Here is a 23,322-nt window from a genome sequence, read left to right as displayed (position 1 = left end):
ACATATATACTTACGCTCCGGGTACTGTATGTATGTGTATTGCATGCGTTGTGCAAAGCCGCTGCCTGCGTCCGCACGTCAAAATCACGCATACAACGGAAATAGATATGGAGACGCGGCTCAGATATGAGTTGTGTACTTGGTTCTTTGCGTGTGTTAGTAAGCTATCGTGATTCTGGTTGTGCGAGCTACTTATCTTAATGGTACGTGATGCGCGACTACGACGTCATCATTGAGATAAGAAGTATTCACAAGATTCCGCACACTTTTGCTTTTTGTTTGTTTGCTATGGTTGTGGTTTGGGAGTTTAGATATGGGATGGAATGGAATGGGTCATGCAGGCATGTCAGGTATGGGAGAGATAACGCGGTTGAATGGGTTAGAGGGTATGTGTGTGTGTGTGGCGTAAGTGTAGAGGTCCCGTCCCAAACACTACTGATTTCAAAAGAAGAACAAAAAAAACGAAAGGGAATGGTCATTTGAATTCAGAAGGTGTTTATGTACACATACAATCCCTTTGCCATAAGAGAAGAGAAGAGAAGAGAAAAGAAAAAAAATCCGATTAATATTAAACACCCCGTCTTCTTCAAAGGAACCAAGATGCTGTCTATGGACGACTAAGTAGAGCCACACTATCTAGCGCACTATTCAATGCACTACAATGCACTAGCCCCGCCAAAATAGGCATGGCAACAAGGACAACGCATGCTTACATACATACATACATATATATATCCGGTGAACCATGATCCCCAGCGCATACCGTGCACGTCATGTTATCCATTGGATTCCTAGCTCCCGAATAAAACATATTAAGAAATCCAAGAGCCGCCACCGCACACATAACCATTGAGTTTTGTATCATCTAGAACTCTGGTCATACGAAAACAACAAACATGTGCGGCATCACCTGTGCAGTTGCATTACGCGGCCACGGAGCGCTGGCGTCGGAGCGCAACGAGCTGAGCGCAACACTGGAGGCCAGTTTGGATGCAATTCAGCATCGCGGGCCGGACGCACATGGGCATTGGATTAGCGAGGATGGGCGCGTGGGTACGTAGATACTTTATTTGACGTTTGGTTGTTATTTGTTGTTGTTTTCGTGCGACAACAAAAAAAACCAATACATACACATACACGTGACTGATACTTTTGATGCTTCGATGCAGCACTGGGCCACAACCGACTGGCAATAGTAGATTTACGACCAGAAGGCGCACAGCCATTCCACGATGCAGACCACAGTATTCATGCCGTGGTGAACGGAGAGCTGTATGGCTACGAAGAGATTCGCGATCAGCTTGCTCGCGGGGGCTACAAGTTCACGAGCCGCTCCGACTCGGAGATTGCGCTGGCGCTGTATAAGAAGTATGGGCTGGCGTTTTTGTCGCGGCTGCGCGGCGAGTTCTCGCTGTGTTTGTATGATTCTCGCGCTCAGATTGTGGTTGCGGCGTGTGATCGGTATGCGATTAAGCCCATGTATTACACGGTTGTAGATGGGAAATTGCTGGTATGCGTGTATTTCTTGAATTACTTGGAGTGCTTCGATGCTAATTTTCGGGGTAGATTGCGTCAGAGATGAAGGCCTTTCTGGCGTTTGGGTGGAAGCCAGAGTGGGATGTGCAGAGTATCAAGGACGTGGGCTGGCTGTGCGATGGACGCACGACTTTCCGCGGTGTTTCAAAGATCCTGCCTGGACATTACATTGTGTGCAGGTCTTTCGAGACTATAGCTCAGTACAAGTACTGGGATTTACAGTTCAAGGACAAGGTAAGTAAGACTGGCCTGAAGGAAGCACCGCTAACAGCATCTTCAGCGAGAAGTCGAAACACGGAGTGAGGAGGAAATGATTCAAGGCGTTCGCAAACATCTCCTGGATGCTGTTCGAGACCGTCTTCGCGCCGACGTGCCTATTGGCGTCTTCCTCAGTGGCGGCATAGACTCCAGCGCGATAGCAGGAATGATCAAGCATCTGATGGATACCGAAGGCGCACAGCTAGGCACTGCACCCGCATCGGAGCGAATGAATTGCTTCAGCGTCAAGTTTCTGGGTGAAGAACACGATGAAGAGCCCATCGCGCGTCGAACAGCCGAGTGGCTCGGAGTAAAAATGCATCACTGCGAGATGACTGAGGAGAACTTCGCCGCCAACATCGAAGGCGCAGTCTGGCACAACGAGGTCGCTGTGACAGACCTGGGTACGGTTGGAAAGTACCTGCTATCCAAAACGACCAGGGACGAGGGTATTAAAGTCGTCTTGACAGGCGAGGGTTCCGATGAACACTTCGCCGGCTACCGCGAGCTACTGACGGACTTTGTTCGCGAGCCTGATGCCTCATGGCCCAGCACTACGCTTGGAGAAGACGTCCGCATCGCGACTTTCAACGACCTCGAAGGCTCAGAGACGTCGGGGCCAAAAGAACTCACAACCTCCGCTGCAGTCCGCGCCCAAGTAAACAACACCTCGTTCCTTGGCTTCACGCAGACGGCTTCCATCCGCGACGCTCTCTTCGCATCCTGGGTACCCAGTGAGTTTGGCACAAGCGACAAGCGCCTCACAGCCGTCAACGCCCTCGATGGCTGCACCCGCGACCTCATAGCGGACAAATGGCATCCGCTGCACACGTCGCTTTACATCTGGACGAAAACATCCCTCGCAAATGGCCTTCTCACCGTCCTAGGCGATCGCTGCGAAATGGCGCACAGCGTCGAGGGCCGCCAGCCGTTTCTTGATCACCGCCTCACGGAATACGTCATGGCGCTGCCGCCGTCCATGAAACTGCATTACGATCCTGCTACCTGCTCTTTCACCGAGAAGTGGATCCTCAAGGAGGCTATGAAGCCGTTTATCACGCCCGAGCTGTATGCCCGCAAGAAACATCCGTTCTCCGCGCCAGTCCGGTACAAACCAGGTGGTCTTGTGCATGAGTTCTTCGAGAAGCTGATGACACGGGAGAACGTGGAACAGTTGGGCTTCTTGGAATGGGAGAAGTGCAAGAACTTGCTGCACGATGCCATTTATGACGCAGATAGACCGAAATGGAGTCAGATGATCCTCGTGGGGCAGTTTGTCATTTTGAGTAAACGGTTTGGTGTTAAGAAGGCGATGCCCGAGTACGCCCGTTCAAGCGACGTTTAATTTATCATTTCCTCGTCATACATGCCGGTAGCCACCCAATCGTACTATCCATAGATTCTTAACAGTGTCGAGCGTCTTCAATCCCTGTTCCGGCTTGGACTCCATCTCTTGAAGACAAATTCCCGAACCTTGTACTGCTTCAACGCACTCCCAATATCAACCTTGAACCCATCCATATCAGTGGACCTCGTATCCCATGGCTCTGGCACTTCGACGTAGACCAGCATCAGCGTCTTCATGACCTGTGTCTGCACCCGATTGACCCTGTGGAACCACCACCAGTCCTTGCGTTCGTCCATGGTCCTCGGCATGGGCCTACCATCCAGTTGCTTGTTCCAATATGGCGAAGAATAAGACGGGATGATCATGATGGCAAACTCCGCGTGGGTAAATGCAGGTCCGCGCATATAGAGAAGATAATCAACAGCAAACTTGATGCCCGGACGGACAACCCAGCCAAGCGAGCGGAAGTGGTGGAAGACAACATATCTTAGCAAGAAAGGATTGTCTGGGGCAATGGACGGAATGCATGATAGAGCAGGGTCGATTCGAGTGGCGGCCTTGGTCATCTTGTATGCAGTAGAAAGATCTGTCAGGGTCTTCTCGCCATCTATGGTATCGCTGGAAGCTAATGCGTGCGCACAGTAGAGCCGAAACAAGAACCACGCTGGGTATGGCTCAAATTGTTTATCGAACTCGTCACCAACGTTGACCACATCTAGAGCACCAAGGGCATAGGAAAGGAAGAAAGCCTCCTCAGGTGTGAGCTGAAGGTGCTCCAAATCCGGAATATCGATTTCCTCGAGCTTAGCGTTGGCATCGTCTTCTGGCAGCGTGACACTTGCGCCTTGATCTATTGTGGCCTTGACATCGCTAGAGACGGTGGTATCTTTGGCATCATCGTCTACGAGCTGATCAATACCGGCCTCTGGTGCAAGTTTGCCTTCTTGTCGGAGTTGTTGCTCAATAGCTTCACGTTGAGCCTTGGCTCTCTCCAGTTTAAACTGTCTCCGTTCCTCTCGCCTAGATTGCGTGACTTCTGTACTTGTCTTTGACGCCTGTGCTCCTCGCCGGCGCTTCTCGGCGACTAGCCATTGCGGTTCGCTTCGGCTGAGTGAGCCCTTGCCCCAGAAGCCGTGCTCCCAAAGAGCTCGAATTGAAGCCGGGTCGGTGACGTGGATCGACTGAGTCTCTAGAGAGTAGTACGCCTTGTAAACGACGGTAATCGACTTGGGCGGCCAAAGAGACTGCGAAATGAGACCAATGGCGAGTCGCACAATGGAAATTGGATTGTGAGGGACAAATGCAGGCAGTGCATAGGTGTCTAGTGGGAGCGGCTTGGCATGTATCTCATTATAGTTGGGTCTGCGTGGACGAGGTTTCCTCGAAGCACCATTGGCCGGCTTTTCTTGATTTTGCTCAGGCGCACCGACTTGGTGTGCGCTGTTCACAGCGTCAGCCTGCTTAAGCTGAATCGCTTCGGCCATGTCTAGCGACAAGAGCTTGGTGTGAGGAAACTGCGCGAGAATTAGCAACGTGCCATACCAGTTTTCTTCCAACGCGCAGCGAGTATTTCTAAATCAGATACCGTTGTAGTCTATTGTAACGGAAACAGCATCGACAACCTGACGCTGTCAAGTGAATGCCAGCACCGGCGGCCGTATAAGTGAAAAGGTGTCATCATAAAATGGGTGCCCCTCTGGTGCGAAAAAATGCAGTCGCAGCAATCCCACACAACCAAGGTTGCGGGAGTATGCGTGCGCAATATCGGCACCTAGAGTAGCACAAGAGTAGAGAGTGATAGACTTACCCAGTCTCTGCGACGTCACGTAATGGCGTCGTCGATGAGCGTTGAGGGCTTCATGACGATTGTGGTGGAGGCAGAAGTAAAGCTCAAAAAGTTTGGACATGAGTCTTCGCCAAGACCCACCCCGATTGGCCGAGGTCTGTGCTCGACTGTCGACAACGAGATAGCCACCATCAAAGACTCTACAGCCTAGACGGCTTCACGCAATTTTCTCATATGTGCTCCATGACGCCATTCGAATAGCTTCGTCGATCGGAGCCATTCGCTGGCCTAGACTAAGCAAGTGAAGAATCGTCGTTATGACATAATCAGACGAGCTCGAATTCCTCTTAGAATAGTAAACGCATCTCCAACGCCACGCAAGGCGACTAGGCAACGATATTCGTTTGAGCCTGCTTGCTTGATTGTTCACTTACTTTCAAGAGACTTACATAACCAGATACGCATTACAGAACACTCAAGATGCTACCAGCCGCGAGGTGGTTCGCCCGGCCACCGCGACAACTTCTTCGATCGCTCACTACGAAGACACCGTCACTCGTCAATCCTCGTAATCGCTCACCAGCCTGGATACATCGACGAATCGCTGCTGCATACTCGACCAAGTCACCTGGCAACGAGCCATCACCCAATGAACCCCCCAATGGCCCCTCAAAAGTCGATGCCGTGTCCAACGCCCTCGCTACCACGCCCGACTCGGAGAACAACTTCATCACGCCCGTGTACATGCCCGAAGACCCTGATGCGGTGCTCAAACAAACCCACCCCGCTATGCGCCTCCTCGACAACTCCTCGCTCATCGTACAACGGCAGCTTGAGATGATGAACGTACTCATGGGTTTCGAACAGGCAAATCGCTACGTCATCATGGATCCCCACGGCAACCACATTGGCTATTTGGCAGAGCAAGACCACGGCATAGGCAATGCAATGGCGAGACAGATGTTCAAGACACACAGGAGCTTTACCACACATGTCTTCGATCGCGACGAAAAGGAAATACTCAGGTTCCATAGGCCATTTAGCTGGATCAATTCGAGGATCCGCATTTACGACGCTGTAGGACAAGAGGGTGGTGCATATACTAGTTCGGCGAGTTTGCAAGGCACAAGTGCAGCAAGCGTCGCGAACCAGACGAGCGCAAGCGTTTCAACATTACCATTGCAAGACATGAGAATTATAGGGTCTGCGGAGCAGGAATGGGCACCACTGCGACGAAAATACAATCTCTTCGTCGCGAGAAATTTGGAAGACTATCCCGCTGCGCCAGGGACACCACAGATAGCATCTGGCGACGTACCAATCTCAAACTCGACAGCCGTCACAGTAGCGGAGGGTGATGCAAGAGAGGTCGGTATGCTTCAGTTTGCCAGAGTTGACGAGCCGTTTCTTTCCTGGGACTTCAGCTTAATGACCGAAGACGGACGCCTAGCAGGTTCCGTCAATCGTAACTTTGGCGGCTTCGCTCGGGAAATCTTTACTGACACTGGTGTTTATGCGCTTCGAATGGACGCTGCTGGGCTAGCAAGCGAGCCGTCGCATCTTGTCTCGAAAACTGCAGAGCAAAGCAGACCTTCATTGGAACACCACCCAGGCATGACTCTCGATCAGCGAGCTGTCATGCTCGCTACAGCTGTCAGCATCGATTTCGACTACTTCAGCCGGCACAGCGGCTCAGGAGGCATGTGGCCTATGTGGATGCCTTGGTTTGGTGGTAGCGGTGAGGCAGCTGGTGGTGTTGCTGCAGGCGGCGCCGCGGCAGGAGAGGCTGGGGCTGCTGGAGCCGGAGCTGTGGGGGCGGCCAGCGAATCTGGTATTGCCAGTGAAGTTGGGACTGCAGCACGTGGTCTAGGTGCAGGAGAAGGCGCCGCGACAGGTGCTGCAACAATGGCAGGCTACGAGGCTATGCAAAGAGGCAGAGAAGCTGCGCAACAACGCGGGGACGATGCATCGCCACAAGCCACTGACCCGTATCAGCCATATCCTGATGAACAGCCTGGTACAAGTCAAGTTGGCGAAGAAGTCTGGGGCGAACACCAAGACCCTGGGTTTGGATCACGAAGCCAGGATCAAGATTTCTGGGGCGGTCAAGGCGGTCAAGGCGGAGGTGATGCTGGCGGCGGTGATGGCGGAGGGTTTAGCTGGTCTGATATTTTCGGAGAGTAAAAGTTCTTTGCATATATCACTACTTTTCCATGAGCGTAGATACCATAAATCCCACATCTGTATATTAGAATAGTCGTGACGCACATCCGCGCTTGTGCATGTAGCTGTGGTGGAGCCTGCAAATCACTAAACTATACAATCGGAGACAATGACTGTGGAAGAAAAGCCGACTTGTTCTTCCACGACACTAAATTTTTGTACGTATTCTACTCGATTCTTTTTCTTTGAACCCTCACACTTCATACAATATGTGAAAGCAGGCGAACAGCATACCTCAACCCTCGAGATCGCAGGTTCAAGCAAGATTGGTCTAATGTTTCTATTCACGTCCTTGAACCCACCGTTATCTTCAACAAAGAATTATTACTACTGGCTCCTCCTATTCAAAACAATTCATATGACACCAAGCCGGTCGTGTGGATGTTTAGCCGGGAAACATTGGCGTACCCCGCATTCTACCTATCCATCGTAAGTGGCTTTTCCCAAATGGCAAACCATGCCCAAAATGCCCCGCCCATCACCGTTCGGACTCAATTATTCCGTAGACTGCCTATCACTTGACAATCCCTGCATCAAAATGAGATCGATATATACCATAGCCGAGTCCACTGCAGTTATGCAATTGGCAATCAAGTATTTTGTCTTTAATCTTAGTTGGCCGCCATGAAGCCTACTGCCACTCCATGGCTATCGTTGGTATTCTGCACGTTGGTTGTGGAAATACCCACCTCTCCAGAACATCAACAAGGCTCTTTTCGCTGGGAGACTACCAAATCTGTGATAGCTTTCGGCGACAGTTACACATACGTCCAGGGCACGCTCGGCCACCAAAACTACTCTTTTATCGGCGATGAACTGAACCTGGCCTTCACACCAGATCAACTCTTTTCCAACCACATCGTACAGAACCTCACCGGAACGGCGGAAGGCGGCCCAAACTGGGTTGAATTCCTAACCGACTGTGGTGTTGAAGATGGCCTACACAGCCCACAGGATTGCGACATCCAGCTCTGGGGCTTTGCCTACGCGGGCGCCAATACAATCGAAGAAGCTGGCTTCACACCACTTCACCATAACCACACCGTCTCTCTAGAACGCCAGATAGAGCAATTCATCCGCTACGGCAATCTCGCGCTGGAGTCTATTCATCTGAGTAAGAAGCATGCGCTGGTGACAGTCTGGATTGGCATCAACGATATCAACGACCTCGTCAGCACTCAGGGTAAAAACGCAACTTTCGCACCGGCCTACAACAAAGTGCAGGAGAACGTCTTCAAGAGCGTGCAGAAAGTATACGATCTGGGATACATGAACTTCTTATTCATGAACCTCCCGCCTCTGGACCGCGGACCTGGTACACCCAGAGTCAATGCCTCGCTTGTTGAATCTTTCAACAGTATTCAAGAAACCTTTGCCAGCGAATTCGAGGCCAAGAACTGCGACGCAACGGTTATGACATTCGATGTCAATAGCGTGCTGAATTCAGTCCTAGATCATTACCAAGACTACGGATTCAAAAACATTGCGGATTACTGCCCGGGGTTCAATCAGCCAGACATCTTGACTGACCCGGGGAAATACGGATGCACGGAATTGGATACGTACTTTTGGTACAACTCGGGGCATCTCACGAGCCGCGCACATGAGATTATGACTGGCTTTTTGAGGAAGTGGCTGCTGAAGCAATGACGAGAGTTATGTTTGTGTAGCAATCGCATTTTGGATGGTCTTGTAGGTAGATTCCATTAAGAAATGGGGGGAGCAATTTTACAAGCTCTTCAATCATGATAATCTAGGCGAGTATTCAAGGCCAGCGGCTCCGTTGATGTGAGTGACGCTACAGGCGATAGCACAGTGCTTCATAGCGAGGTTGCTTGGAATTTAGAAGTCACACCAGGCAATACGTGATAGCGTGACCTTTGGTTCTAGCCATAGGCTGTCAGGCTAGTGCTATTGGGTCCAGTATTACGTGATTCTTTTTGTACTCGTGCACTGTTCGTGTTGCCTATACAAGATTTAACCTAAAGGGGGTGCCTATTGAGTTCAGGCCATCGGACCAGGCAAAAATTTGACCGAAAACGAAATTGCCAGGTAGAATTAGCGGTTAGGAATGCTAAAGCTCTGTTTGTTAAGAGCTCAGTAAGAAATTGCGTACTTTTTTAATTCCTTTATGATTTTATATCTTACGGCGAAGAGGAGTTATGTATCACTTCTACTAATACATCGACAAAGTTGAGCCGGCTCCTATCGCCTGACAGGTTCACAAATAGATGGAAATCAATTCCTTTACTTGTAAACTTAGTAGGTAATACAAGCCTATTTCACTTTATGCACGAATATTTATAGAAGTGATAGCTGAGTTTGATTTATATAAAAGATAATATCATAGCTCTTAGCAGCTCCCGTAAGCCCATATGGATCTTAGCTTTTGCAGTATTGTATCAATTATCACAATAAGCCACAAAAGCACCTAAGAGGCTAACTCTCGGGCCCCCGTCGAAGACCTGTCGGACAAGGAGAGCTATGGGATCGTAGGGTATATAGTCTCCACCTAAATCTTGGGAGAAACCCTAAGGATTCGTCTTAATTCATACTATACTAATACATTTTCTCCTATCTGCTAAACTACGTCACATCAGCTGTCTTCCAACATACCGTTAATTAGATTTTGATTATTAGTCTGTGTTGCTCCGCTGCTTACGTGTACCCCTCCATAGCAGACATTAGATGAGTCAGCATTGAACCCAATCACGGTACATTCTGGCGATAGCTCCCTAAGTGCAGCCCTCTAAAGTACAGCTGGCTTCGTCATGAGATAGGCTAAACACCTTCTAGCGGAGCTCCTGGATTAAATCTGGGTGCATGATCACGAATCTGGGTGTAGGCTATAGCACCTGGATTCTGCCGATCTGAAATTGGACGCCACGCTCTGACATGGCGCTTGCATCGGCCGAAGAGTTTATTTCTGGCAAAAGTTATTCGTCCTACCACTAAGCCGGTATTTGGCCTACCACTTAGCCGGGGTCTGCATTAGTGCGGGCACATCCAAACTATATGGAGTTAGCACTGTAATATAATGACTTGGCACTCAATTTTGTGACCGACTCAGCAACTGGATGATACCTATCCAGTATAGAAGCTTGGTGTTTTATTTTGGGCGAGCCGCAACTACCGCTCGCGTACGGCTCCGCCTACAGAGGCTTCGCGATAGGGCTTCAAAATGGGCCTCCGGGTGCCCGTTTCGGCCACCTCGACCGCCCGGCTGTCGCGCAACATCCCCATCCTCTATACCACTTGCCTCTCCACCCAAATTTACCGCCAAACTCAGGTGGCGAAAGGCGCGATGATGATTAGGAGCCCTATTACAGTCAGCCAACGCGATCGTCGTACTACGCCAGCCATAGCTTTTTCAGTGAGTAGCTAGGAGCCCGTTTTGGGCTAGTTTTTAGGCTATATAGAACACCAAAAATTGAGCAGTATAGCCAGTTTTTAAGCCTCACTTTTTTTTGCTTCTGCGACTTCCGTTTTAGCTGCGCAACACTATTGAATTTTTATTAACATACTAGCTATCTTTATGCACTAGAACTTACTACGGCACAGCTATATTACAGTAAGTAATATAAAATACTGCCAATGTTTTAGCCAAGCCCACTAATGCAGACCCCTGCTAAGTGGTAGGCCAAATAGCCGCTTAGTGGTAGGACGAATAACTTTTGCCTTTATTTCTTTGATCGGTACGGAAATATAAGCACCTAAGTAGGTAGTTGCTAGCTCTCTATCGAATCACAAGTATCTTACACCTCGTATTACCTTTGGCCAAGCGCCCTCTTGAGACCAGCCGCTTACAGCGGGGTTTATATCAACTGAATCAGGGCCGATTAAGCTATGAATAGCGTGTAAGATTGAAGTATATATACCCCTTCCCAAGTCAATTAGACACATAGAAAAATTACAAACAAAGCATCTTTCATTTACTACACATCATCCTCGCTACACCTACACTTCCAAACATCACTTCAACCATTGTATACACATACCCACTTTACGATGAAGCTTTCTATAGCTATAGCCGCAGCTATAGCTAGCGTCGTGTCCGCCGCCGATTACTGGTATTTACTCCATGTCGAGCCTTGTCAAAATGTCATAGTAGCCACCAAGGAATTTAAACTCGCTCCCAACGAGATGCGTAATGTCGGAACTGTTTTAAATAGAGCTGCCTGTAAAGTTCGCCTTGTCAGCGTATCACCCGGCGTCAACCCAAACACTGTTTATTGCATGACCTACAGGGATGGAAACAATGCCGGTACACCTCTCTTCAAAGGTGGACAAAGTATGGAGAATGGGAAAACTGTTGTCTCGCCACCATTTCGGGGCCTCTTCTGTGGTGGGGGGGATCCCTGAATCTAGTAGTTCGTGCCACTATCAGATTCTGGGGGAAAAGAGTTATAGTAGTAGTACAAATAACAATCAGTTCGATATAGATCCCAATAAGCCAGTGCCGCACTCTTGATTGTTTACTTAAAACCATGTAGGTTTAGATAGAATTAATTCACTATCATCGACATTATCTCGTTTGCTTACACCAAGTCTATTAGGCAAGATACAGACGATTACAGATAATTGTGAAGGGCTTAGGTATAGCCTAAGCCTAAGGTAGGCAAAGGAACATAGTAGGAAAGGTTTAGGGCGAAGAGTAAAGTAATTAATTAAGAGAAGAGGGAGTACTTCTCATATGAATATGCTATTATTGGTTTTAGTATATTCACTACTTAAATCACCCCATAACGAATTTACCATAGATGTGCAGACTATCAGTAGTCCTCCATTTCCCTCCAAGCCAAATCTCTTCCCCAGTCCAAACATGCACGCCCAGCTCTTGCATGCCGCACTTTACCATGACACGTCTGCTAGCCGGGTTCTCGGCATTTACAACTGCTCTAACGAAAACTTTGTCATGGTTGTCCCGAAACGTCTGCTCGTTCTGGCAAGCGTCAAGAATTGCTGTTATGGATTCTGTTGCGAAGCCCTTGCCCCATGCAGCGGGCATGAATTGATCACCAAGTTCCATACTGAGACATCCAGCTTCGTAGATGGATTCAGGGAAAAAAGAAGCTGCTATATGAAGATCGTTTGGACCGAGAGAGCGGAGAGTAATGAGCCCAATGAAGCGAGTCGGGGTGCTTTCTTGGCTTGCTGGGTTGCGGTCGGGGGCGAGCAACTCATGGACGGCGTAGACTATCCTGTATGGTTTTGCATCGCCTTCATTGACTGTCGTTGGCAACACTCCCTTCATGGCCTTTTCGGTGTCTTCGATGGTCTTTGACTGGCCGAAGATACTTTGGAAGGTCAGCGAATGTTTCATTAAGTCTTTGCTATTCCAGACGTAGAAAAAGGGCAGCAAACTGGAGAATTGATAGAAAGTAATGACTCACCTCCACCATGTCGCCTTCTCATCACTGCGCACCTCGTGTAGCCACTCAAGTTCCTGACTGCCTCTCTCCGCTGTTGTGATGAGCGTCAATTTCAAATGTGGAGTGAAAAAGGTTTCCTTCATGATTTTTCAGTTCAGGAGGAGTTGAATGGTTGTGATTTCAGCACATCAGAATAGGATGACTATATATAATACCTCTGGGCGTAAGGCAGCCACATCGGAATACATTGTCATGTAGCGTCCAATCGGCGTTTGAGAAACTCGGTAAGCGTTGAAAGCGGTAAGGTGCAGGAATTGGGCCTTTCAATCTGGGCTAGTCATTCCGAGATCTAAACTTATCGGTATTCTAGAATTATTGGTGAATACCAAACTCAGAGGTATATCACGGTTGGGTTCATGGTAAGTTAGGCTGGCATTGTATACGTGTAGATCACTGCCGACGGCCTTGGCCATTCATTCAATCAACCGCGCAAACTCAACCCAAATGACACCTTTGTACGCAGTGACTACGTAGTGACTTGTGGAGCAGTATTTGATATTAAATCTAAAGTTGGAATAGAAGAGGCATCAAGAAACATGTCATAGTCACATTACAGTGCGTTGTGGTTTGGGCTGCGAACGCTTTTGGCTGTTATCAACAACTCAGTTCAATAATAAATCTGTCAAATTGACACAGGCAAAGTTGGAACGAATTAAAATTAAAGAAAACGTGCTGTGCAGTATGTAAAGTCGATACCTGTCGAGGCGTGGATGATTGGCTGGCAATGTCTTGGCACTCCCGAATCTCCGACCGAACTTTTGGCACCACCACAACCACAGTCGCCGTCTCCAAAGTACCAATGGCACACCCACGATCGTTAATAGCTCCATTGAGCAGACTTTCCACTTCGTCCATTGCGGCCACGAGACCAGAAGTTCCGCGCATTGCCTCGATACCACTCCAGACGATAAGATGCGCAGCCACCAAAGCAAAAACCCAGAAAAAGAAGAAGGCGCGGAACACCTTCTTGCAATATGACTTGAAGAGGGCAGATAAATTTTCGCTGATAGATGCGATGCAGTAAGTTGCGGAATTGCGGTTTGTAAGAGCAATGGCTAATTGAGAACAGATACATCCGCGCCTTTGAAGTAGGCCGCAACCCCTCCTCCTCCAAGTATGAGATGCACGTTCGCCTACGCACCCTGAAAAACGGCCCCGTAGTCCGAAACCGCTTACGACTCCCGCACCCCGTCAAGACCGACATACGGATTTGCGTCATCGCAGCGCCCGACTCAAAAGCCGCCGCTGAAGCTCGCGCTGCGGGCGCCGCGCTTGTTGGCGAGGACGAGATCTTCAACCAGATCAAGGAGGGCATTGTCGAATTCGACAGATGCATATGCCATATCGACAGTCTGCAGAAGATGAACAAGGCGGGGCTGGGACGAGTACTAGGTCCCAAGGGCTTAATGCCCAGCACAAAGACCGGCACAGTAGTCACGCAAGTGGGAACCAGTGTGAGGAATATGGTGGGCGGAAGCGAGTATAGGGAGCGTCTGGGCGTGGTGCGCATGGCAGTCGGACAGTTGGGATTCACGCCCGAAGAGATGCAAAGGAATATCAAGGCATTTATGGAGGCGCTGAAGAAGGACATGGGACAATTGAGCGATAAGATCAGCAAAGAAATTCACGAGGTGGTGCTCAGCTCGACAAATGCGCCTGGCTTTACGCTGAGCGGAGAGTATAGAGGACCGAATTCGATAGCGCCAAAGGAGTTGAGCGGGCCTTTGTAAATGTAGCCGCTGGGATGTATGAACAATGTACCATACAGAACGCCGTCGCCATGCTGGTGTGTCAAATATGCGCATTATGATTATTTCAGTGTTTTGAGGACCTTGACTGCTTCTGCCGACTCGTCCATGTCTCCGTATATCTTCATGATCTTCATGACGCGCCCTGCTCCCTGCGCTCCCTTTCTCTTAGCCTGCCGGAGTGCCGTACTCAAATCCATCAGCAATGTAGTCCGCACCTTTGTTTTCCTCAAAGCCTGCGCCGCAACAAATGGATGTTCGCCCAATTCTTTCTCCAAACCCAACACCAGCTGATACTGTACTACGTTTCGTCTTAGCTTTGCGACAGAAACGCTGTAGCCCTCCTCTTCTTCGTCTTCGTCTTCATCCTCGTCGCTATCCGAGACCTCGCCTGCCAGGTTCGTGGCCTCTTGTCCAGGAGTGTCTATCAGGAGCTCAGCCTCCAATTCTTTGAGTCTAGCATCGTAGTCTATGAGCCGTCGCCCAACCTCAATTTTGCGCCTAACGTCGCGCTTCTCCTCTAGCAGCTCGCCGACCTCTTTCTCTCTCTGCCCCACTACACCCATCAAGCCATCAATCTCTTTCCTGAACCCCAACAAACCCACTCGCACCTCCTCGACCTTTTCCTCGCCGCCATGCAGACTGTTTCCCAGATTCAAGAAGTCCTGATAGTTTGAATTGACCAGGTCCAGGAGCTCTTTGGAGAGGAGCTGCGATCGCGCGCGCAGTTCGGAGCGCAGGTCCTCGAGCGTCTGGTGTCTGTTGTGCAGGGTGGAAAGATAGGTCGCGGGGGAGAAGTCCGGGACAAGGAAGTCTGAGCGGCGGAGCGGCGTCGCAAAAGGGAGGGAGGCGATGTTGTCGTCGTCATCGTCGCTGGAAGCCGAGCGCGAGGCCTCGCCAAACTATCCGACGTGTCAGTCGCAAGAATTTCCTCTTTTTTGGCGCACTGTCGTGAAGAACAGCAGCGTGCATGCATACCTGGAATTGACTCATGGCTGCCGGCGTGCTCGCATCTAGCTCGTGCGGGCGCCCCCGTGTTGCCAGAAGTCCAAATAAGCTAATCGATAAGCCTCGGAACGGGGACCGAGGCGTCGGAACGGCGTTGGTACATTGCCGCACCGCGGTTTGTCATACAAGCACAACTGCCGGTTAGCGGCTCCCCTCCGTGGGGCAAAGGCGGCTCGAGTGCATACGTCAGTTGCCATTGTGTTTTCATATTTGACGCTCGTCTTGCTAATACCTTGTTTCGTCCTAGTTCTGGCCTAACGTTTGCGTTTAAAGTTTGTCCCGGTTTACCTTAACACTGGTAATAAGTCGCTACCTAAGTACCTGTAGTCTAGTACCATGCCACCGCAGCCGGAGCTTCCTGAGCCGGCACACCCAGGAGTTGATTCGATGCTGAGCCGCAAATTCGGAAAGGAGATTGCTAATTACTTCTCTGGTGCGTGTGCACGTTCGCTGGCTGCTGCTAGGGGCCCTTATCGCTGACCATGGCATGCAGGGTCCCCGTTGAACCGCGTGGGCTTCCTCCGTCCTGACCACCAATTCCTCTCGTCCGCACTACATCACCCCTCTACCACATTTCTGCTCTTCAACACGCTCGAGCCGCTCGTGAAGTCGGGCACTGAGCTCGCGCGCTGCAGCTTCGCCGATGTAGAGCCTATCATTGGCGAGAACCCGTTCGACAAGTCCGAAGACGACCTTATCGCCCAGTACAACTCGAGTTTGTATATTCCGCAGGTCATATTCCTGGGCCTTGAGGAGAGAAAGGAGGGCTTCGTATACAAAGATCACTACAAGGGCCAGCCTTGGTTTGCAGTCGATGTCACGCCGCAGGAGAGCGTAAAGGAAAAGGCGGAGGAGTTGATCCAGAAGATGAAAGAGCAGGGATTGGATTTCAGCAAGGGCAGGATGCACTTGAATTTGCCGCCCGAGGAAGGTATGCAGGATTTGTCTCTTAATCATCCGCATTTTAAACCCACGGCATAACGTTGACTGACATGCGCCAGCGGCCATCTATGCCGAGGCCCGCCACCTGCTCGACTGGAACGCGCGGAACCCCTTCTGCGCCTCTTGCGGCTACAAGACTCTGTCTGTTAATGCTGGCTTCAAGCGCACGTGTCCGCCAAAGGACATTGCATCCAGTGTCAACCAAGGCGAGCGCCCGCCCTGCGCAACCCGCACCGGCATCTCAAACCTGTGCTTCCCGCGTACAGACCCTACCGTCATCATGGCGGTAGTATCTGCCGACGGCCAAAAGATTCTACTAGGCCGTCAGAAGCGCTGGCCGCCGAACTGGTACTCGACGCTAGCTGGATTCCTCGAACCAGCTGAGAGCGTCGAGGAAGCTGTTCGTCGCGAGGTCTGGGAAGAATCGGGCATTCACCTTGGTCGCGTCGTCATCCACTCTACTCAGCCCTGGCCTTACCCGGCCAACCTCATGATTGGCGCGGTTGGCCAGGCAATTCCAGAAGGAGAGACGATCCATCTGGGACATGACGCCGAGTTGGAGGACGCCAAGTGGTTCACTACTGAGGAGGTTAGGGAGGCGTTGCGCGTCGGCACTAGCGGGCTGGGAGAGGGTCCAGGGTCAGAGTATAAGGAGGGTGGATTGAGGTTGCCGCCCAGGACGGCGATTGCAAATCAGCTTATGACTGCTGTTGTCAACGGATTCGCGAGCGGAAGCCCCATGATTTAAGTTTGCAGGTTCAGTCTTAGTAGAGCGATCGTGCGGTGTAGTTGTACATGTAAATGTATAGAATGTGGTCTGGGGGATAGACGCATAGGTGTTATTATACACTGGATATTTTGCGCTTTCTACATGGCATCTACTCCAGTACAATGTACCTGCGTAGGTGTTCGGGTATCGCATCGTACAAGTTCTTCTGCTCCAGCCACTTCTTGGAGAACAGACGGTCGGCATACCGGTACGCACCATCACACAGCAGTGTCACGACGGTTGATCCCTTGCCCATCTTCTCAGCCACTTCCTTTGCCGCGACAACGTTCAGGCATGAGCTTGCGCCCAGGTAGAGTCCCTCCTCATCCAGACACCTGTATACCATTTCGATGGTCTTCTCGTCGCTGATATGGACGGAGTCGTCAATAAGGTCAATGTCCGGCTTCAAGTTGTCTGTCACACGGCCTTGCCCGATACCCTCTGTTATGGAACCACCAGCTCTCTCTGTGAGCTTGCCGCCACTTTGGATGTAAGAATGCAGCACTGATCCCGGCGGGTCCGCCAAAAAGCACTTGACCCTTCCTTCGCTCTTCTCCTTGAGATATCTCGTCACACCCGCCAGACTACCTCCGGTGCCTGTGGCGCAAGTGAAAGCATCCAGCTTGCCTCCTGTCTGGGCCCAGATTTCTGGGCCGGTAGTCTCGATATGCGCCTGTCGGTTCGCCACATTGTCAAACTGGTTTGTCCACACGGCGTTTTCCAGCCTTTCGGCGTGGCGCTTTGCCTGGTGGTTGTAGTTTTCTGGGTTTTCGAATGGCACGGCCGGCACTGGGTACACCTCGGCTCCCAACAGCCTCAAAAGATCAATCTTGCCCTGCGACTGGGTATTGGGCATATAGATGACCAGACGGTACCCCTTTGAGCGGCACACATGCGCAAGACCAATGCCAGTGTTGCCGGCTGTTCCTTCAATGACGGTGCCGCCGGGCTTGAGGAGACCCTGGCGCTCGGCATTCTCCACGACGAAGAGGGCAGCGCGGTCCTTTACAGAGCCGCCTGGGTTCTGGAACTCTGCTTTTCCAAGAACATTGCAGCCGGTTTCCTCGGATAGTCTCTTCAGACGGATCAGAGGCGTCTTGCCAATTGCTGGAAACATGTGTCAGCATGATTGTTCCCAGGTCTCGCAGTGGACATGTTACCGTCGAGGAAGCCCCGCTGGCCAATGCCCTGAGCTTTGGAGATGTTGATGGCCGTCTGCTGAGCTTCTACCGAGCCAATGTTCTGTGCGCTCCGCCGCGCAGAAGTCGCGAAGCCTCGCACAGCTGTCCGCAACATTTTTGCCGTGGTAGAATTGCCTGGCAAAGTTGAGCGGGCGAGGTTCACTTTCAAGACTGGCGATGATGCCATCGGCTGGTCGGCGAATCAACGCGCTTTCGCCCGATGTCGCCGCTGCCGGTGGGTCCCTGCCGCGGCACCCCTGCACCCACGAGCCGTTGCCGCGCGGGGGTGCGTAAACAACAACACCGACGCTTGATGCCATGCCGTGCCCATACTAGACGACCACACACCCCGCTAACCACACAGCAAACATGCCCGGACGTCCCTCAACACGCGCCCCGCGTGGCTCCGCTACATCGGCCGCCCGCAAGGCGAGCGGTGCCACGACCAGATCAACGCGCGCATCCGCAAACACAGTCGAAATCCCCGACGAAGGCCCCATCACAACACTCCGTACACAGATTGCCCAGGTCTTTGGCGATGCACAAAAGACGACTGCCACGCAACGGAAGCTGGTGGTCAACCTGAGAAAGATCCAGGAAGCATGCTGCTTCGAGCCCCCCGACACGGGCAAGAAGGGCGGCAAAGGCAAAGAGGAGCACGAAGACTTTGACGAGGAGGAATTCAATGCAGAGGTCGTGCGCTGCTTGCTGAGGATCATGTGCATCAAGAAGAGCGAGCCTGTGGGAGACCGGGTGATTCGCTTCTTGGGCATCTTCTTGAAGCATGCGTCAGACAAAGGTTGGTTACACACCATGCGCCAAAGAAAACATGTGCTCACCAACTGCAGATCAACAGATTTTTGCTGCCGAATCCGACGAGGATGCCACGGCCTTTCATGAGACGCCCACTAGCAGACTGACATCCCACATCCTCACTACGATCCTGGGCCTTTTGACTGCCAAAGACAAGACGGTCCGGTTCCGAGCCACGCAGACGGTAGCACACATTGTCAACAGCCTTACTACAATCGACGACGACATCTTCAACCTCATAAGATTGGGTTTCCTGAAGCGTCTGCGAGACAAGGAACCGTCGGTGCGTGTTCAAGCCATCCTCGGTCTAGGTCGACTGGCCGGCAACGATGACGAAGAGCAAGAAGACGAAGACAGTGACGACGAAGCCGCGGGCGGTATTCTGGACAAGCTTCTGGACATTATGATTAACGATCCAAGTGCCGAAGTGCGACGTGCTGTGCTGCTGAACCTGCCGCTTTGGCCATCAACCCTGCGATACATTCTGGAACGAGCTCGCGATATGGACGCGACCACTCGAAGACTAGTCTACGGCAAGATTCTGCCAGCATTGGGTGACTTCCGACACATGTCGCTGGTGGAACGAGAAAAGCTGATTCGATGGGGTCTTCGGGATCGAGACGACATCGTTCGCAAGGCTGCTGCAACTCTGTTCCGCGAGCGCTGGCTTGAGGACTGTGCTTCCTCACGGGATACCCGGCCTGAAGAGGAGAAGAAGCCCGGTGATGTTGCACCGCCCAGCCTAGAGGCACTATGCGAGCTATTGGAACGCATCGACGTCACCAGGTCTGGAGAGGAAGACGGTATGGCTCATGAAGCCATGCGCCAGTTCTGGGATGGTCGTCCGGACTACCGCAGAGATATTACATTCGATCACGAGTTTTGGAACAATCTCGATGCGCAAACGGCCTTTATTGCACGCACGCTCAACGACTACAGCCAGAGCACCGACGACGAGAGAATTCAGAGCATGATCGAGGACAAGATGCCCGAAGTTACCATGTTTGCTTTTGTTCTACAGCGCGAGCTCAATTCTCTTATGGAGCTAGTTGACAAGGTCGCAATGATGGAGGAGGACGATCCAGAGATCGAGGAAGCCCAGGAGGACGTCGAGGAGCAGGACTTTGTTGTCCAGCAGTTACTCCATATTGCCAACACACTTGACTACACCGATGAGATGGGCCGAAGGCAAATGTACAACATTATGCGCGAGGCCATTTCCAAGGCTCAATTGCCCGAAGAGTGCACCAAGCTCTCGATTGAGGTTCTACGAAAGGTTTGCGGTAGCCGAGGCGAGTCAGACTTCTGTGCTCTGATTGTCGAAGCCATTGCCGACGTTCGCGACTCTCTCCTGGACGCCGACGACGCTACTGCGACTGGCGAAAATGCCGAAGAGAGTTTCCACTCTGCACAATCAGACGTGGACATGGATGCTCCTATGATCAAGTCCAAGAGCGCCAGGGCCGCGGAAAATCTCACTGAAGAGGAGAAGGAGGAGCGGCAAATCCGAGAGGTCATGGTGTACTCCAAGTGCCTGCATATCGCACAATGCACGCTTCAGAATGTGGAGGGTGATCTGGAGTCTGATACATCGCTCACAAACATTCTGAACACACTCATTATTCCGGCTGTACAGGCTCACCAAGCGATGATCCGAGAACGAGGAGTTATCTGCCTAGGTCTAGCTGCCCTCCTTAGCAAAGTAAGTCACAGCCGGCATCTGTTATAGGAAAATATTGACAAGGACCAGGATCTCGCGAGTAACAATCTCGACCTCTTTTTCCACTGCTTCACAAAGGGCCACGACGCGCTCAAGGAGATTGTCATTCAAGTGCTCACAGACGTCATCATCACTCACCCACAGCTTCTCACGCCCACTGTGCCCGACCCAGACGCCGAGACTGAAGATGCCGAGCCCATTACAAACCCACGCATCCGCCCTATTACGAAGATCCTACTCAAGGCCTTCACCTCGGACAATAAGCGCATTAGCTTGATTGCGTGCACTGCTGCCTCAAAGATGCTGCTACTGGGTATCCTGCCACCGCAGCCTACAGCCGAAATCCTCAAAGCCTTTACATTGATCTACTTTTATCCTGAGACAGCCTCAAACCCAGCTCTGCGGCAAGCACTCAGCTACTTCCTCCCCGTCTTCTGCCACAGCAAGCTGAAGAACGCCAAGCTCATGGGCGAGATTGCCGTCCCCATCATCTCCAAGCTGCTAATCATGCGGGACGAGAATGTCGAAGAAGAAGACGTCGACGAGATGGTCGGCTGGCCCGTCATCACAGCCCATCTGTCGGAATGGACCGACGGGCGTAAAGTAGTAGGCGCGACTGAACTTGGGCTCGACGGCAAAACGAGCACAACAGCCGAGGCCGAGGAACCCCATGTACAGCTTGCGATTGAGATCCTCGAACGCGCATTAACAAGCACATGTTCGAAAGACGAGCGCAAGCCGCTCCTTTCGCTGCTCTCAAAACTTTTCATCGCGCCAACTGGCACAAGCCACAAGAGCGACTCAGGCGCCATAGACGAAGAGCCCCTCCACACGCTGCACGGCCTCGTGTCGGAAGCCGTCGAAGCCAAACTCGGGGCCGACGCCACGCAGCGCAATGCCCTGGCCAAGCTGGAAGCCAGTCTCACCAAGCGCCTGGGCGAAATGGGCAACGCGACTCAGGCGCACGACGACGAGGCCGAGCGTACGGCTACGCCCGAAACAACGGTTGTGCGCGAGCCCATGGAAGACGAGACCGAGGCTGACGAGGCGACTGAGGTGCGTCCGCAGCGGAGGGTGCCACCGGTCAAGAAGGGGGTTAAGCGTGAGGAAAACGATGACGATGATGATGACGAAGAGGAAGAGGAAGAAGACACGATGCTGGCGGGTATGCAGGGCGAAGGTACACGCATGCCGCTTGAAGAAGGCGAATCCGAAGAGGATGAAGAGGATGATGACGAAGATGAAGATGAGGCACAAGAGCAATCCATGGCGGAACACAGTACGCTGATTGTAGGTCGGGACGATAGGAAACGGAGCAATATGGTGACGGAAGAGGATATCATGGAGAGTTTGTTGCAGAGTGAGATGGAGCATTCTGCGTAAGCTTTTTTTTTTCTTTATTTCTGTATTCTTCTTCTTCTTCTACTTCGCTTTGGCTAGGGATAGGATGACATGGCATGGCATGGAGAGAAACGTGTGTTAACGAGTTTATGTATAACCCTCTCTTACTTATGATATGAATATGAATATGATGATATCCCTGTTATTTGCTTCCCCATCTACCCGTTCCGTATGGAGTGGTGTGGCACATGGCAAACAATTGGCGTGAACCAACCCACAGATTTGATCCGAGTCTTTGAATTCGGTAATTTAATAAAAACCTTTTATTCTCTTTCTTGCTTTCTATTCGCTGTACTAGAACTATTCGATTGCTGGCTGAAGGACTGGAAAGAGGGTATATAACCATTGCTGCTTCGCTGTAAGTATGTATGCAAAAAAAAAAAAAAAAAAAAAAAAAACAGTTGTCCCCAAAACAAAAACCCGTAAGTGACAAAAAAACAGACAAGACACAAAGACATGGCGCCGGCCCATGGAAGCGCCAAATCGAAGCCTCAAAATGCAATCCCCAAAAATTGCTCCATCTCTGAATCTCCATCTCCATGTCCATCGGCACATCTATCTTAAGAGAGAGAGAGAAAAAAAAAAGTGTAAGAAAAACTCTCGACATTACGAGAATCATTAGTAGTAACGAGAAAGAAAAAAAAATCAAGCGCTTTCCTCAGGGTATGTTCATCATGGCGGCAATAGTGTTTTTTTGTTTGTTTCTTGTTTTAGTTTTTTGTGTCGTTCATGCGAGCGGCATATCCGATGTGTTGATGCGGCCAAAGACGTCGTAGTACCAGGCTCTAATTTTCTTGCAAGTTTCGCCGTCGGGGTTCTCTCTGCATCCCTCTTCGATGACGACTTCCCAGACTCGTTGCTCAATGTCGTAGCCAATGTCCTTTTCCATGTTTTCTTTCTTGCCCCACATTCTATGCGGAGAGCCGTCGGCCTCGTACAGCTTGCTGTCGCCTATGACGGTTGCGGGATCCAGCTTCAATGTGTTTTGGTGGATGAAGAGGGGACGGGGCTTGGTGGGGATTTTGAGAGCACGGTTGCGTTGCTTCTTGGATGAATCGGCGTTTTCAAGGTCGGCGTCTTGCCAGAATGCCTGGTCGTGAATGTGGTTGCGCATTGGGGGCAGGTATTTGTAGTCGAAGAAAGGGGTCCGCTTGTCC

The 23,322-nt window shown here is 51.1% G+C and overlaps 12 protein-coding genes across 12 annotated transcripts in view; 7 read left to right on the top strand and 5 right to left on the bottom strand.

Annotated features, from left to right (window-relative positions):
* Nucleotides 1-1,041: 1,041 nt before the first annotated feature.
* On the top strand, nt 1,042-3,139 carry SETTUDRAFT_155435 (uncharacterized protein; the record flags this gene model as incomplete). The annotated part of the gene is made up of 4 exons (XM_008030333.1): nt 1,042-1,053; nt 1,223-1,510; nt 1,585-1,770; nt 1,817-3,139. 4 exons carry the CDS (start codon nt 1,042-1,044, stop codon nt 3,137-3,139), a joined length of 1,809 nt encoding a protein of 602 aa, XP_008028524.1.
* On the bottom strand, nt 3,063-4,990 carry SETTUDRAFT_164407 (uncharacterized protein). Its single transcript, XM_008030332.1, has 2 exons — nt 4,950-4,990; nt 3,063-4,656 (listed from the first exon to the last, which is right to left on the bottom strand). The coding sequence occupies exon 2, from the start codon at nt 4,624-4,626 to the stop codon at nt 3,217-3,219; it is 1,410 nt and encodes a 469-aa protein (XP_008028523.1). The 5' UTR covers nt 4,627-4,656; nt 4,950-4,990; the 3' UTR covers nt 3,063-3,216.
* A 740-nt stretch (nt 4,991-5,730) lies between these two features.
* On the top strand, nt 5,731-7,254 carry SETTUDRAFT_164406 (uncharacterized protein). The gene has a single exon (XM_008030331.1). It carries the CDS (start codon nt 5,781-5,783, stop codon nt 7,110-7,112), a length of 1,332 nt encoding a protein of 443 aa, XP_008028522.1. The 5' UTR covers nt 5,731-5,780; the 3' UTR covers nt 7,113-7,254.
* Nucleotides 7,255-7,775: 521 nt separating this feature from the next.
* SETTUDRAFT_33142 (carbohydrate esterase family 16 protein) lies at nt 7,776-8,801 on the top strand (the record flags this gene model as incomplete). Its single annotated transcript, XM_008029917.1, has 1 exon — nt 7,776-8,801. One exon carries the CDS (start codon nt 7,776-7,778, stop codon nt 8,799-8,801), a length of 1,026 nt encoding a protein of 341 aa, XP_008028108.1.
* A 2,329-nt stretch (nt 8,802-11,130) lies between these two features.
* SETTUDRAFT_164405 (uncharacterized protein) lies at nt 11,131-11,583 on the top strand. Its single transcript, XM_008030330.1, has one exon. The coding sequence runs from the start codon at nt 11,160-11,162 to the stop codon at nt 11,511-11,513; it is 354 nt and encodes a 117-aa protein (XP_008028521.1). The 5' UTR covers nt 11,131-11,159; the 3' UTR covers nt 11,514-11,583.
* Nucleotides 11,584-11,886: 303 nt separating this feature from the next.
* On the bottom strand, nt 11,887-12,666 carry SETTUDRAFT_138968 (uncharacterized protein; the record flags this gene model as incomplete). Its single annotated transcript, XM_008030329.1, has 2 exons — nt 11,887-12,448; nt 12,545-12,666. The coding sequence occupies 2 exons, from the start codon at nt 12,664-12,666 to the stop codon at nt 11,887-11,889; spliced, it is 684 nt and encodes a 227-aa protein (XP_008028520.1).
* Nucleotides 12,667-13,382: 716 nt separating this feature from the next.
* SETTUDRAFT_138966 (uncharacterized protein) lies at nt 13,383-14,313 on the top strand (the record flags this gene model as incomplete). Its single annotated transcript, XM_008030328.1, has 2 exons — nt 13,383-13,603; nt 13,653-14,313. 2 exons carry the CDS (start codon nt 13,383-13,385, stop codon nt 14,311-14,313), a joined length of 882 nt encoding a protein of 293 aa, XP_008028519.1.
* A 58-nt stretch (nt 14,314-14,371) lies between these two features.
* Nucleotides 14,372-15,331, bottom strand: SETTUDRAFT_42825 (uncharacterized protein). Its single transcript, XM_008029971.1, has 2 exons — nt 15,310-15,331; nt 14,372-15,233 (listed from the first exon to the last, which is right to left on the bottom strand). The coding sequence occupies exons 1-2, from the start codon at nt 15,322-15,324 to the stop codon at nt 14,394-14,396; spliced, it is 855 nt and encodes a 284-aa protein (XP_008028162.1). The 5' UTR covers nt 15,325-15,331; the 3' UTR covers nt 14,372-14,393.
* Nucleotides 15,332-15,675: 344 nt separating this feature from the next.
* On the top strand, nt 15,676-17,029 carry SETTUDRAFT_92492 (uncharacterized protein; the record flags this gene model as incomplete). The annotated part of the gene is made up of 3 exons (XM_008030327.1): nt 15,676-15,772; nt 15,833-16,270; nt 16,341-17,029. The coding sequence occupies 3 exons, from the start codon at nt 15,676-15,678 to the stop codon at nt 17,027-17,029; spliced, it is 1,224 nt and encodes a 407-aa protein (XP_008028518.1).
* A 130-nt stretch (nt 17,030-17,159) lies between these two features.
* Nucleotides 17,160-18,346, bottom strand: SETTUDRAFT_93140 (uncharacterized protein; the record flags this gene model as incomplete). Its single annotated transcript, XM_008030326.1, has 2 exons — nt 17,160-18,157; nt 18,211-18,346. 2 exons carry the CDS (start codon nt 18,344-18,346, stop codon nt 17,160-17,162), a joined length of 1,134 nt encoding a protein of 377 aa, XP_008028517.1.
* A 254-nt stretch (nt 18,347-18,600) lies between these two features.
* On the top strand, nt 18,601-22,193 carry SETTUDRAFT_42823 (uncharacterized protein; the record flags this gene model as incomplete). The annotated part of the gene is made up of 3 exons (XM_008029970.1): nt 18,601-19,030; nt 19,080-20,746; nt 20,795-22,193. 3 exons carry the CDS (start codon nt 18,601-18,603, stop codon nt 22,145-22,147), a joined length of 3,450 nt encoding a protein of 1,149 aa, XP_008028161.1. The 3' UTR covers nt 22,148-22,193.
* Nucleotides 22,194-22,892: 699 nt separating this feature from the next.
* SETTUDRAFT_155423 (glycosyltransferase family 71 protein) overlaps nt 22,893-23,322 on the bottom strand; it is a gene marked incomplete at both ends in the record, with an annotated part of 1,902 nt that continues 1,472 nt past the window's right edge. Inside the window, one exon of the mRNA XM_008030325.1 lies at nt 22,893-23,315. Coding sequence (XP_008028516.1) covers nt 22,893-23,315 — 423 coding nt within the window. The remainder of the gene's footprint in view (nt 23,316-23,322) is intronic.

The sequence above is a fragment of the Exserohilum turcica genome, assembly GCF_000359705.1.
Source record: "Exserohilum turcica Et28A unplaced genomic scaffold SETTUscaffold_4, whole genome shotgun sequence".
In the NCBI taxonomy this organism is placed as follows: Eukaryota; Fungi; Ascomycota; class Dothideomycetes; order Pleosporales; family Pleosporaceae; genus Exserohilum; species Exserohilum turcicum.
Note: the sequence above shows the minus strand (reverse complement) of the source record. Positions and strands in the feature narration are given on the sequence as shown.